Genomic DNA, 13,013 nt, shown 5'->3' with positions numbered 1-13,013 from the left:
TTATACTGTTACTTACTTCAATGACGTTTTAATTGCGGTTTTGTGTCCAAGTTTTTGATTTTAGGTTGTGAACGACAGCTAGAACAGTTTATTTCTCAAAATTAACTTTGCTCTATGTTTGGAGTTAACTGCAAATGTCAGTTGGAAAATCGAAACACGCATTTGTAATGAGCGGCAAATTTCTTTGACATTTCATAGCTACCCTTGATGCTAGAAACATTTATAAACACCTTGTATGATTGTAAACATTGTGAAATCCAAGGAAAAAATAATAGTATATTAAAGAACGTGTTTTATAATGGCCACTTTGGTGGCGAGTGCACCAATGCCAATTTTCGAATTTGCACTATTTTTTTAATAAAAAATTTAAATTTTCTAATTCTAAGACTTTTCGTTTTACACGATTGGTAATGGTTTTGTAACCACGACTTGCCACTTGATTTTCAAATTCAATTTAAAATTTGACATTTATTGAGTTTCACTATCACTGAATTTTGACTTAACGTAACTTAACCTCACAACCAGTATTCACATCTATTATATTTAGGTACAATTATTGTTGGCCGCAAAGGACAATTCAATTATATTGATACATTTTTTATTCACGCAGCGATTTATTAAACACGAATCGTAAAATCCAAATTGACCAAGAACTTGACAGGATGCAGGTGACAGCCAGACTAAATAGTTCTGCCAATTCTTAAAAAACAAAATTTCCTACTTTGAGTTCTTTTATAGATATAGTTCATACAGTGAGAGTTTGAATGAAAGAAAAGTCACTAAATCTGCGCAATAAAAAGTGTTCCATACGCGCGAAATTTAAAATAACAAAATAACCCTAGTTATTGACAACCCTGTCAACCCATTTCGCGTAGGAATTTAGTGTTTTTAGTGAATTTTGTAGCATAATTTGCTGCCAACCTATATGTTAACTGTCGAAATGTCCCAATCTTTCACTGGATATACTATACCTATAAACGACTCCAAATTGAGTACTTTAATGGACCCACTATTAAAGCGGCAAATTCGAAAAAAGTTATTATAGAATTAGATCTAATTGAATCCAAATGAAAATATGAATGTTATTGCGACGATCGTCGGAAAAACGTTGTAATCAACTCGTTTGTTAATGGGCGATTAATAATCTCACTCGCTGTCGCTCATTCGTGTTTTAAACAGTTTCGATTATTAATCGCCTTTATTAACACACTAGTTTATTAAATAACTATTTCCACCAACGTCCCAAAGCGAATATTTCTAGACAAATCGATTTTTCTGCGGTAAAGAATGCCATCGACCACGACTTGCAAGGTGTGTAAGTAATTTGTAAGTGCAATGAATTACACAATATTTATTTACAAATGCGACGAGAAGATATTCGAACGTGTGAGAGCACCTTATAAATTTTAATGTAGACGGGCACAAAGTGGGATGGAGTCATAAAACCAACGATTTATCATAAGGCGACATAAAATCGATGATTTACTGGACACTGTGGGCTTCGGACTGAATTTTTAGAGCAGTGTCATACTGGACGAATGCGGATCTTGAAATACCGAGCGTCTTAATTAATTCAGTGTTAAAACTCGTAATTAATTATGACAACCGATTGGGATTAACAGCGTACGGTAAATCGCCTGGGAGGCTTATAAAATCTAGTTTTTGAGGTCTTTACGCAAGCAATATCACACTAAATATGGAAGAGTGAAATAAATTCTCTTCATGGTAACAATGCTTTATGTAAGCACAATTCTAAATTTGGGGTAAAAATAATTGGGTGTTGCTATTATCGCATTATGCATACAAAAGAAACTATTGGCAGTCGGTTATTACGTGCAATAAATATGTAATTCTAATCGGTTTAACGCCGTTCAATTACTTGTACATATAATTAGTATAATTTATAATGTTCACTATGGTAATCTACAAGATGTGGGTTTGGCTGTTATAATTGTTGGGAGAAATGAGGGTGAGATAGATAAGATTGCAGGTGCAGTTTCAGGTCAAAGAAAAAACGAGAATTATTTTACGATTTTTTTTTTCTGAGTCACAGCCATTACATGACGGAAACTACTTTGGCGGCCAATTTTTACATTATGATTTTTACAACACGTGCAATAGATATTGTGGTTTATATTTTAACATACATATATGTATTTTCTATGAAATATTTTGTATAAAATATGTAAAATTGTTAATAATATTAGTACAGTTTCCACTTTTAAAAGAATTTGATCTTTTAATTTCTTTGTTTAAATAATACAGTTTTGTTTCACAGTTTTAATCGCTTAAAGATGAAATAATGAGAAACAAATAATTTCAATTTTTAATAATTGTTCTGTCCGTTATCATATTTTTTTATTTTTTAAAAACACTTAAATTCAAGACTTTTACATGATCTTTCTTCACCTATGTTATCTAGGTATTGACTCAGAGGTAAAACGTAAAAAAAAGGCTGCGGAAAAAAGTTTTCTTCTCAAAAATTCGACTTTATAAAAAAATTAACAAAATACGGTTTAACTTAAAAGAATGTACAGATTAAAGGTGAAAAAAGGCAGCAAAACAAGAAATAAGAAGTAAATATTAGGTCAAAAATGTCCTCAATCATTGAAGAAAGCTATGAAAGAAAGAAGAATTGTGAAAGAAGTGTGCTCAGAAAGTCTAAAGGAATAATATTTATTCATCAATGCCGAAAAATAGGTAAAAAAATGTATTTACTATTAATTAAATCGAATTAAGAGAAAAATCAGCAAAAACATCGTTTCAAGTTTTAAATACATATGAAACAAATCGATACCTCAGAAGCATATGGGTTTATCTCCATAAATTATAGTTTTGAGAAAATTAAGAAAACAGGAATTCTAAAAAATCACGGTGGTGTTATAATATGCAATTTTAGTGCAAATTGCGAGTTATTGATGACTATTTATTTGAAATCGTGCGTAATAGTCGTAACCTTTGATCCCAAAATAATTTTTGGGCGTATTTTTTCAATTAGTTCCTTAAGCTTCTAAGAAAAATTTGATTATCTGGATTTAAGTCCCACTTAGTAATAGAAACTTTCAAAAAAAATTAACAATGTTTTTACAAAAAAAGGTAATACGTTATTAGAAATAATGGCTAACAAAGATATATTAAAATTAACCCAAATTCAGCAACTTTTATGGACTATTCAACCTTAAAAAGATTCCCAAATTTCGTTTTTGTGACACCAAAAATGTCGAAATTAAAGCGCGTTCAAATTTTTTATTTTTTTTAGCTGCTCGAAATACAAATTTCTATAAATTCTCCTTTTCGCTCTAAATTTTTGTAAACCGGCACTGTAAATAGGACAGTTAAGAGTGACAATCCCCACAAATTTCGTTAAAATCTCATAAAAAATAAAGAAATTACACGATCTAAAAAAAAATGGTGTAATTTTTTTGGCCTTTTTTATGTACATTTTTGCCAATTAGTGAAATTACTAAAACAAACAAATAAAATAGCATAAATTTCGTTCCTGTCGCACTAAAAATAACGAATTACAGTGTTGAAAAAAACTGACATTTTCACAGTTGTCCAAATAAAAATTTCTAAATATTCTTGTTTTTCATTTAAATTTTTCTAAATCGGTACTCTTAATAAGACAGGCAAGACTTATAAACTCCACAAATTTGGTTATAGTGGTATTAAAAATAAAGAACTTACAGGTCGTTAAATTTTTTGGTCAAAAGTCAAAAGTTTTTCTTTGCTCCTCGAAATCAAAATTTCTAAAAATCTCTTTTCCGGTCTAAATTTTTCTAAATCGACGCTCTTAAAAACGGCGGTCGAGAGTGATAATCTCCACAAATCTCGTTAAAATCGCTTAAAAAATAAAGAAATTACAGGTTCTTAAAAAAAAATTGTCTTACAACGAACATTTTAATGGAATATTCCAATTCACGGATTTTTTTCTTTAGTATCTCGAAATAATATACTTGCGTTTATCATCAATTTGAGTAAGTTTAGATCAGTTGAGTAACAAAATTGTTGGTTCTTTATTCTTCTAACATGATGTGGTACTTAGTTCCTTAGGAAAACCTAAAATAATTTTTCTCTGTCTTAAAGAAAATGTAAAGAGTAATAAAAAACATTATTTAACTTAATTTTTCATAAAAATTGGAGATAGACCATGCTTCTGAAGTACCGAAATATTGTCCAAACTTATTGAATACAAGTTTTTTTTTATTTTTTCAAGCTTCACTGAAGAAAAAATGGTACGAGACTTTAAAACATGGTAAAAAAAATAGAAATTAGAATGATGATTTTAAAGAACGTAGTAAAGAGTTCTTCCGACATTTTTGTCACCCCCTGTATAATCCATTAATTTTGATATTTCTTCTGTTTTTAAATATCGTGCGTTCAATTAAAATCTTGGCTTGGCAAGGCGTTGAAAACTTCCACCTGTTTTCCTTTTTTAAAGTGTACATTCGCAGACAACTTGTTGAAAATTTAACAACTCAAACGATGAGAATCTCGATAGTTAGTGGCAAAAGCCACAGAAGAAGCTTGACAAATTGGATAAATTGTTGGTAGTTCTCAGGTGTTGGCGGTAAATTTAAATTTAAATAAAAAAAGTCTAATTTTTTTGTTCCATCCGGTATAAGCAACCTTTGATATTGTCAACTAATTTAGTTTCTGTCATTCGATATAATCACATCTACTGTCAGTCGCTAAAATAACCGTGTTAAAAATGCAAAAACAGAAGAGACAGTGTTTATCGTTCTGAAGGATGTTTCTGCTATTTTTTTCATGTTCTTTTCTTTTCTTGTTTTATCTTACTGTTTGTTTTTGCTCTTCACAATTGGTAATCTTCGTAGTTTTCTATATTAGTATTTGCAAGGTATTTGTTTAATATTTGTTTCTTGTCTTTTATTGTTAATTTTTCGCTGTTGGTCTACTAACACTAATAATATTTTTTATTTCTATTTCTATATAATCAACATTATTCATAAAAGCAACTTTTTCAAAAAAATTGTTTCCAGACAAGGTGACTATATCAAAAATTTGATTAAAATTGTGTCAATTTTGAAGGAGAATTATATTGTGTCCAGTCCGTTATCATTAAAAAAAAATATTGTTGACAATAGAAGTGTGTGAACTAATAATTATGGGTCAGTTATGAAAGTGACAATAACAATCATAAGAGGCGCAAAATTAACAAATAATTTTGGTAGAAATGTCCTCACCAGTCGTTTGCTTCAAGAATTGTCTAGGATTCTAGGAGATCGATTCTAGAATCGACTAGCGAAATAGATTTCCTCTTTATTCTCATAATTTCTTTGTAAATTCCGAACAAAGGAATTGCTTATTGTGAAAATGTCGATATGAAATTCTCGTTCTCTAAAAGTCTCGCTAATGGATTTGTGATGTGTGCGAATATGAAACCATTAAGGGAGCATCCAGGAAATCTCCGACGTGAAAGTAGGCCCCAAACGCAGCTTTCGATTTCTGATTAATTATTTAATGTTACTAATAGCAGCTCGTTTACGCATCTGGAAAATTGAAAATCAACACTTTTACTTCACGCCTAAAACTTGACACGCAACTCGCATCGTTTGAAGGTCGTCCAGCAATTAAAAACCCAAAACTGTCACGAGGAACAGTTCCCATCGATTAAAAATTCATCGTCGTCTCGACGTCTCGTCCAAACACCATCAGGACTCACGTAGTTTTACGTGTGTTCTAGAAAAGCCATCTCTTGAGACATGATCTAGGACTTATGCATACAAACGCGCCGCTAAAGGCGATACACGCGATGAAAATTTTAATTAAAGCGACTGCTAACGGGATAAGCAGAGATTGATGGTATTCACTGACAAAGAAGGGTTGTGTCGATAATGAGGGCGACACGAATTATGAAATATCGCGCGTCAATGACTCATCGAATTGGTGTGGTCTACTTTTGTTTCCATAACCAAATCTGCGGGGTATTAATGGCAATTTCGAACAAGAATGAGCTAACATTCACATGTAGATCAAGTTCTGGAGAAATTCCTGCTGAGGGATTTACGGTTCAGAAGCAACCTGTAAGTGAATTCCCCACTAGCGGAGAGAATAAATTCAAATGTTAATGGCGCAGGAATTGGAAAATTGATGCCCATTGTCACACAAGTTTAATGAATTACCCGTGTTGCTAGTCATTTATTGCTGTTTCGAACACGAAGTACATATTTTAACGCAGCTGGAATTTTACTTGTCCGGTTCGTTTTAGCAGGAATTATTAGATAATCACACAATTAGTGGTTTTGGATGGCGATTATATAAAAATGATAATTCGGATTGTGCAGAAACTTGTTTCATAAGGTGAAACTGAATAATATGTTTATGCTATCAATTGCTTTGATAAGGCGGAAACATGGGAATTGGTTGTAATTTCACCAGCAATGTTGGGCAAGCAGAACTGAAATTTTTATCTCGTGGCGAATCAAGAACTTGAATTCCTCAAAAAGTGGCGAAGATACGTGAACTAGAATGTTTAACTAACATTCCTGCTAAAGTTGTAGCTCATTTTGCAAAAAACAACAAAAATCCGGAAGAAAATGTTAGCAGAAATGAAGATATTTTCTCCGTGTTTACTGCACTCTTCAGCTCTGGTCTTATTTGGTGCGTGTGGTTACAGAGCGAATTCCTGCTGCCTGCTTGAGATGGGAATTTTTTGTGTTTTTATTGTAAATTAGCTAAATACGACAATTATTAAGGTAATAAAAGACAAAATTCCTGCTGCGTCGTCGTAAAAATTTGATTCACGCGGAATATAAAAAAATAATAAAAAATGTTTAGTTTGTAGGTTGTGTCAAGCAAATTCCGTGTATAGAAAACATGAATGGTTACTTAATATGAGAGAAACAATACACAGTTAACAGTAATTAATTATCAAAGTTAATCAACAATTCCTGCTGGTTGTCGAACAATGCAGGTATTGCCGCTGCATTTCCGACAAACTCCTGTGTTTGATTCTTATTTCCGTACAGAATAATTCTCCTAGTCAACAAATTTTAGACGAAATTAATTTTGTAAAAGTGGCTTCAATGTGATCATATTTTTTGAAAAATTTCTGGAAACTTTCTCTAAACTCCGGCAATTTTGGCTTTATTCTAATGAAACTTGGAGAACTTGTTATGTTTGGATATCTTATTGTGTATACCAAATTACAACCATCTAGGACATAAATTTTCATTTTGCGAAGGAACCAAAAATTTTATAAAAGTCCATAGGACTTAATAATAATACACGAAATTTGTAGTAGAGCAGTCATTTCAAATGTAGAATTGCGATTTTATTCTAAATCCGAGGTACGTTTTACTTCATCAGGTCAGGACTCGGAGGTAATTGTAAAATAAGATTTTCTGAGTAACCACCCCTTTAGTTTTTTTCAGTTTTACTTAACTACATTTAAAATTATAAAAAATTGTAATTATATCATTGGAAAGGTAATTAGCTTTTAAAGGTCGCCGGGAGAGTTACCAGATATTTGAGAAAAACTGTTAAAAATTTCGAAAAACGGACGGTTTTAAAATCTTTTTGACATTTTTTTGCACTAAATTACAATACGACATTATAAAGATTGAGAACAAGTTATTATCTCTTTCTATTTAGAAGTTACATGACAAAGAAAAAATTTGGAGTAGGAATTAGAAAAGAAAAAAAAACCTTAACTTTCTATAATTTTGTACAAATTTTAAGTTGAATTGTAGTTTTTCGATAAAGCTTTTTTGCTTTTTCGCCTTTTTTGAGAAAAACCGTTATTTTCTCACAGTTCGACATTTTTTATTTTTTGTTTTATTTTCTTAAAAAAAACTTCCATTAATTCTGCGATCATTCCCAAAGTCGGCCGATTTTTTTTTCGTTTTTTTTTTATTTAATTATTTTTTTTTAATTTTTAAACTTTTAATTTATTTATTTTTAAGGTTTACAATAGAATGAATGCAATTAAACGATTTTACATGATGATTATAAACTCAATTTATAGTTTCATTCTACATCTATAATAACTAGGATTTCAATCTAATATATTAATTGGATCGAAAACCATGACAAGTACAGACTTACCTACAGCCAGTTTACTAGACCCAGGCGAATATGTTTTATGTTATAAGTCTACGGCTCTTTTATATTGTGAACACAAAATATGTAAAATATTTAAACGGCAGAGAAAAAACTAATAAATAATTTAGTGCAATATTTTTAAAATCATTGAATGTTAATTATATCCAACATAAATCCTAGTCATTATAGTTTTAAAATGAATATATATATTTTATACTATATAATCCTGTAAAATCGTTTAATTACATTCATTTTATTGTATAAACAAAGCTTAAAACAAAATAAAAAAATCTTTTTAATTAAATAACAAAAATAGAAAATAAATCGGCTTACTCTCGAATATGCGGGAATAATCACCGAATTAATTAAAGTTATTTTTTGAAAAAATAAAATTTAAATTAAAAATCGCGAACTTCGAGAAAGTAACGGTTTTTCTAAAAAAATGCGAAAATTTAAGCTTATTATCTTAATTATTTTTTCGTATTGTTTTTGAAAAGTACATTTCAAGACAAAAATTTGAAGAAAAAAAACGTCCCAAAAAGTTATAACTATTTGAAAATAAAATAGTTATTTGTGTGCCTTTTTTTAATGGCCGAAGCGATAGTCGAGGCCAAAAAGAAGGCGATGGCAAAATGGCTCTTTTTGGCCGCGATACACACAAGATTTTTTAGGCGACATCATTAAATTTACAAGTTAATTAATTTTTATTTATGATTTATTGCTTTAATCATTTATAACAACTGAATAATTGTAAATATTTATTAATCCTTCAAAAAAGTTCATATTTTCTTTATTTACATTAGCAGTTTTGGCATGTATAACTTCACAATTTGTATGAATTGGGTTTGATGTGCTTTTTGATGTTGCAGCAGCACTGCTAATTCATTTTCAATAATTCAACATGTCTTTGTTGCACTTTCCAGCAGTTTGTCGATTTGATTTTACCCAAATAATTATAAAATTGGGGTAATGTAAGTATCTTGATGTAATATGCAAAACTTTGGATAGATGGCGCCACCATAGATCGGCCAAAAATGTTTGCGGCCAAAAAAGACTTACTTTCAGGTCGTTTTTGAGGTCTAAAAATTCCATTTTAAGTTTAAGTCGCCTAAAAAAGCCATTTTCTTGGAAAAATTCATAATTTTTTTGGGTTAGGCAAAAAAATTTGAAAAAAATTGCTTTTCATTGGGTAGAAAAAGATGAAAAAATTTCAGCCAAATCGAAAAGAAAAATGGTCGATGAAATACATCTCTGAATCCGGCCCTGACCGGTTTGATTCATATTTCCCTGCAGAATAATTCTTTGAGTTGAGAATCTCACTTGATTGGGAGCAATTCCTGCAGTTTCTAATAAACTTCTCAGAAACCTGCTGCGCTGTTAAGAAATGTAGAAAATGGCGCTATATATTGCTCACTCTTTTATAATAAAAGTTCTAAAATATGCATGAGAAAATTAAAGAGAAAAAGTAAGAGCTCGCCTGCTGTTCTCGATAAATTCCTGCACTGGCGTTATTAGGCCTAGCGTGATCGCTCCTCTTGAAAAATCGGCCTCTTCCAGTTCAATTTCAGACGTTTCAACCATTTAATGTGTTAATTCAATTTTACACGATTTTACTTTCTCTTTAATGAAGGTGATATAATTAGTACTTTTGCTTTTGTATGGGTTTTCAATACTGTTAACCTCAATATTTGAAGAACCACAAAGCAGGAACGGAATGACGCAGCCGTGTTACAAAATAATTTAATTTTCCATGCCAAAGACTTTGCATTTTTATTACAAACGAATTAAATTAACATTCGAAACTAGTTTTCTCGATTTACCTTCTTCTGTGGTCCCAAAGAATGCGGCGGCAATTATCGACAATTATAGGAGTATAAATATTCATACCTGGAAAATACCACAATGGTGATAACAGGTGGACAAAAGTAGGTACGATTTTGTAGGAAGAAAAACGTGCGAATCGGACTGTAAACTAAATAAAATTACGGAAAATTCTTTTTTCATGTTCTATTAAGTGACTAACATGATCGACCTGGCAGGACATAGAAGTGCACTTCATTTACATCTGGAACAAAGAGAAAAGAGAAATTTCCCGTTTTTTCCCGAAAATCTGAGATAAATCGACGAGGTCGACTTACTTAATAGACCGATTTTTGGGGCCGCAACTAGAACGAATTTTATTCGAACTTTCGCGTGCAATTTCAATAGTCGAGGGTAATTTCGTGATTTGGTCTGACATTTTCATCGAGTTTATTATCTGAATTTATGTTACACATACGAGTGAAATTGTCGAATCGTGACCGCTGAAAACTTGCGTAAACTCGATAAAATTGTCGATTTTTGCGGCTTTTTTCAAGAGGTATCGTGGTAATTAATGACACAATAGAAATTGTTGACATTTGGGCATTGATTGCACAAATGGTTAACATTTATGCTCTGGAAAAAGCTGCACCTCCAGACTCTGCGATTCTACAAAGAATTCTTCTTTCCTTTCTCGTTCAAGGCGATTGAGCGAAGTGCGTTAAGGCGATATCATTTGTGTTGCGATAATTATTGTGATACAGTTGACAAGCCCCAAGGATTATCCTGAGGAATTCAGGAAGTACGCGCGAGTCGAGATAAAACTTGAAGAATATCGGAAAAAAATTCTCGGGATTTAGAGCGACCTTCTTGGATTTATTAATAAATGACTAATTGAGGAAAACACTTTTCTTCAAACTGGTTTGAATCAGCGGCGAGCAAAGTTGAAAGAGCAAAACATTTCGAAAAAACTTATCAAGGCAAAGAAACCCAGCAATTATCTCCTCACAAAACACGTCCGTTTTCTTCGGAAGAATGCGCTCCTCTCTGAAAAATCTCTTCCGATCAATCTCCAAATTTCCTGGTGTAATTATTCAATCGTTGACTTTCTCGAGTTGTGGCGCCACGATCGCAAGTGGGTCATCCTCTTGGAGTTAGCCATAGATCGTATTCGTATCTGCGTACACCTGTCCAGGTAAATGGCTCGTGTTACTAACTCTGCGACTCACCTGTTGTGTTCAGTGTAAGCGGTGCCGCGATACAAGAAGTGTCAGCGCGGGCTGTGCAGATTATAATGTTTCGAGACGATGAAATTTAGTTAAAGTGGTTTTTTGTGTCGACGAAAAAATTGGAATCATGTGCAGCAAGGAGCAGATTACTGAAATTATGGATAAAATCCACATGGTAAATTCTCTCTAATTACTCTAATCAAAATGCGGCTTTAGCTTATTATGAAAGAATGAGGTAATCGGTTACTTCAAAGGACAGTTTTTTGGGCAGATCTAGATTAAAATGGTAATTTTTGTCATTTTTGACACACTTTATTATTGGGATGGTCTCGTGTTGACAAACCCGTTTTGCGTAAAAACTGGCGTTTTAGCACAGAATTTCGTTAATTAATCAGGCAATTAATTCGATACCTCAGAAGCATAAGGGTCCATCTCCAATTTTTATGAAAAATTAGTTAAATAATGGTTTTTTCACATTTCGGTCTACATTTCGAGGTGATTTCTTTACTCAAGCCATCCAAACTTATTCAAATTTATTACAAAATCCATTTGTAAGACCAAAAAATGTCACCAATTTTTTTTAAGAACCTGTGATTTCTTTTTTTTTGCGATTTTAACGACATTTGTGGAGATTATTACTCTCGACTGCCTTATTAAGAGTGTCGATTTAGAAAAATTTTGACCGAAAAAGAGATTTTTTAGAAATTTTGATTTCGAGGAGCAAAGAAAAACTTTTCATTTTTGACAAAAAATTTTAACGAACTGTAAGTTCTTCATTTTTAATGCCACTATAACCAAATTTGTGGAGTTTATAAGTCTTGCCTGTCTTATTAAAAGTACCGATTTAGAAAAATTTAGATCAAAACGGAGAATATTTAGAAATTTTTATTTGAACAACTGAAAATGTTTATATTGTCAACACTGTCGTTTCGTTATTTTTAGTGCGACAGGAACGAAATTTATGCATGTTGTTTCGTTTGTTTGTTTTAGTAATATCACTAATTTGCAAAAATTTAGATCAAAAAGTCGAATTTTAGAAATTTTCGTTTTAAGACCAAAAAATGCCACCATTTTTTTTTAGATCCTGTAATTTCTTCATTTTTTATGCGATTTTAACGACATTTAGAGGGATATTATCACTCTCGACTTTCTTATTAAGAATGTCGATTTAGAAAAATTTAGACCGAAAAAGAGATTTTTTAGAAATTTTGATTTGGAGGAGCAAAGAAAAACTTTTGATTTTTGACCAAAAATTTTAACGACCTGTAAGTTCTTCATTTTTAATGCCTCTATAACCAAATTAGCGGAGTTTATAAGTCTTGCCTGTCTTATTAAGAGTACCGATTTAGAAAAATTTAAATCAAAAAGGAGAATATTTAGAAATATTTATTTGGACAACTGTAAAAATGTCTATATTGTCAATACTGTCGTTTCGTTATTTTTAGTGCGACAGAAACAAAATGTATGCATGTTGTTTCGTTTGTTTGTTTTAATAATATCACTAATTTGCAAAAATTTAGATCAAAAAGTCGAATTTTTAGAAATTTTCGTTTTAAGACCAAAAAATGTCACCAATTTTTTTTAAGAACCTGTGATTTCCTTATTTTTTTGCGATTTTAACGACATTTGTGGAGATTATCACTCTCGGCTGCCTTATTAAGAGTGTCGATTTAGAAAAATTTAGACCGAAAAAGAGATTTTTTAGAAATTCTGATTTCAAGAAGCAAAGAAAAACTTTTGATTTTTGACCAAAAATTTTAACGACCTGTAAGTTCTTCATTTTTAATGCCACTATAACCAAATTTGTGGAGTTTATAAGTCTTGCCAGTCTTATTAAAAGTACCGATTTAGAAAAATTTAGATCAAAAAGGAGATTTTTTTAGAAATTTTGATTTCGAAGAGCAAAGAAAAACTTTT

General features: G+C 31.4%; 1 protein-coding gene across 4 annotated transcripts in view; it reads left to right on the top strand.

Annotated features, from left to right (window-relative positions):
- Positions 1–13,013, top strand: part of DAAM (disheveled-associated activator of morphogenesis-like protein) — a 91,508-nt gene that overhangs the window by 47,347 nt on the left and 31,148 nt on the right. The window contains exon 1 of one of the 4 annotated variants that reach the window (XM_088042712.1): positions 11,034–11,271. The exons of the other annotated variants lie outside the window; for them this stretch is intronic. Within the exon in view, the coding sequence (XP_087898838.1) occupies positions 11,224–11,271 (48 nt within the window). The 5' untranslated portion in view covers positions 11,034–11,223. Of the gene's footprint in view, positions 1–11,033; positions 11,272–13,013 lie in introns of those variants that run through there. 4 annotated transcript variants of the gene reach the window in all.

Source organism: Gnatocerus cornutus, chromosome 8 (genome assembly GCF_029298725.1).
Source record: "Gnatocerus cornutus isolate USDA-ARS CGAHR chromosome 8, icGnaCorn1.1, whole genome shotgun sequence".
NCBI lineage: Eukaryota > Metazoa > Arthropoda > Insecta > Coleoptera > Tenebrionidae > Gnatocerus > Gnatocerus cornutus.
The sequence above is the reverse complement of the archived record's forward strand: the minus strand, read 5'-3'. Positions and strand labels throughout refer to the sequence as shown.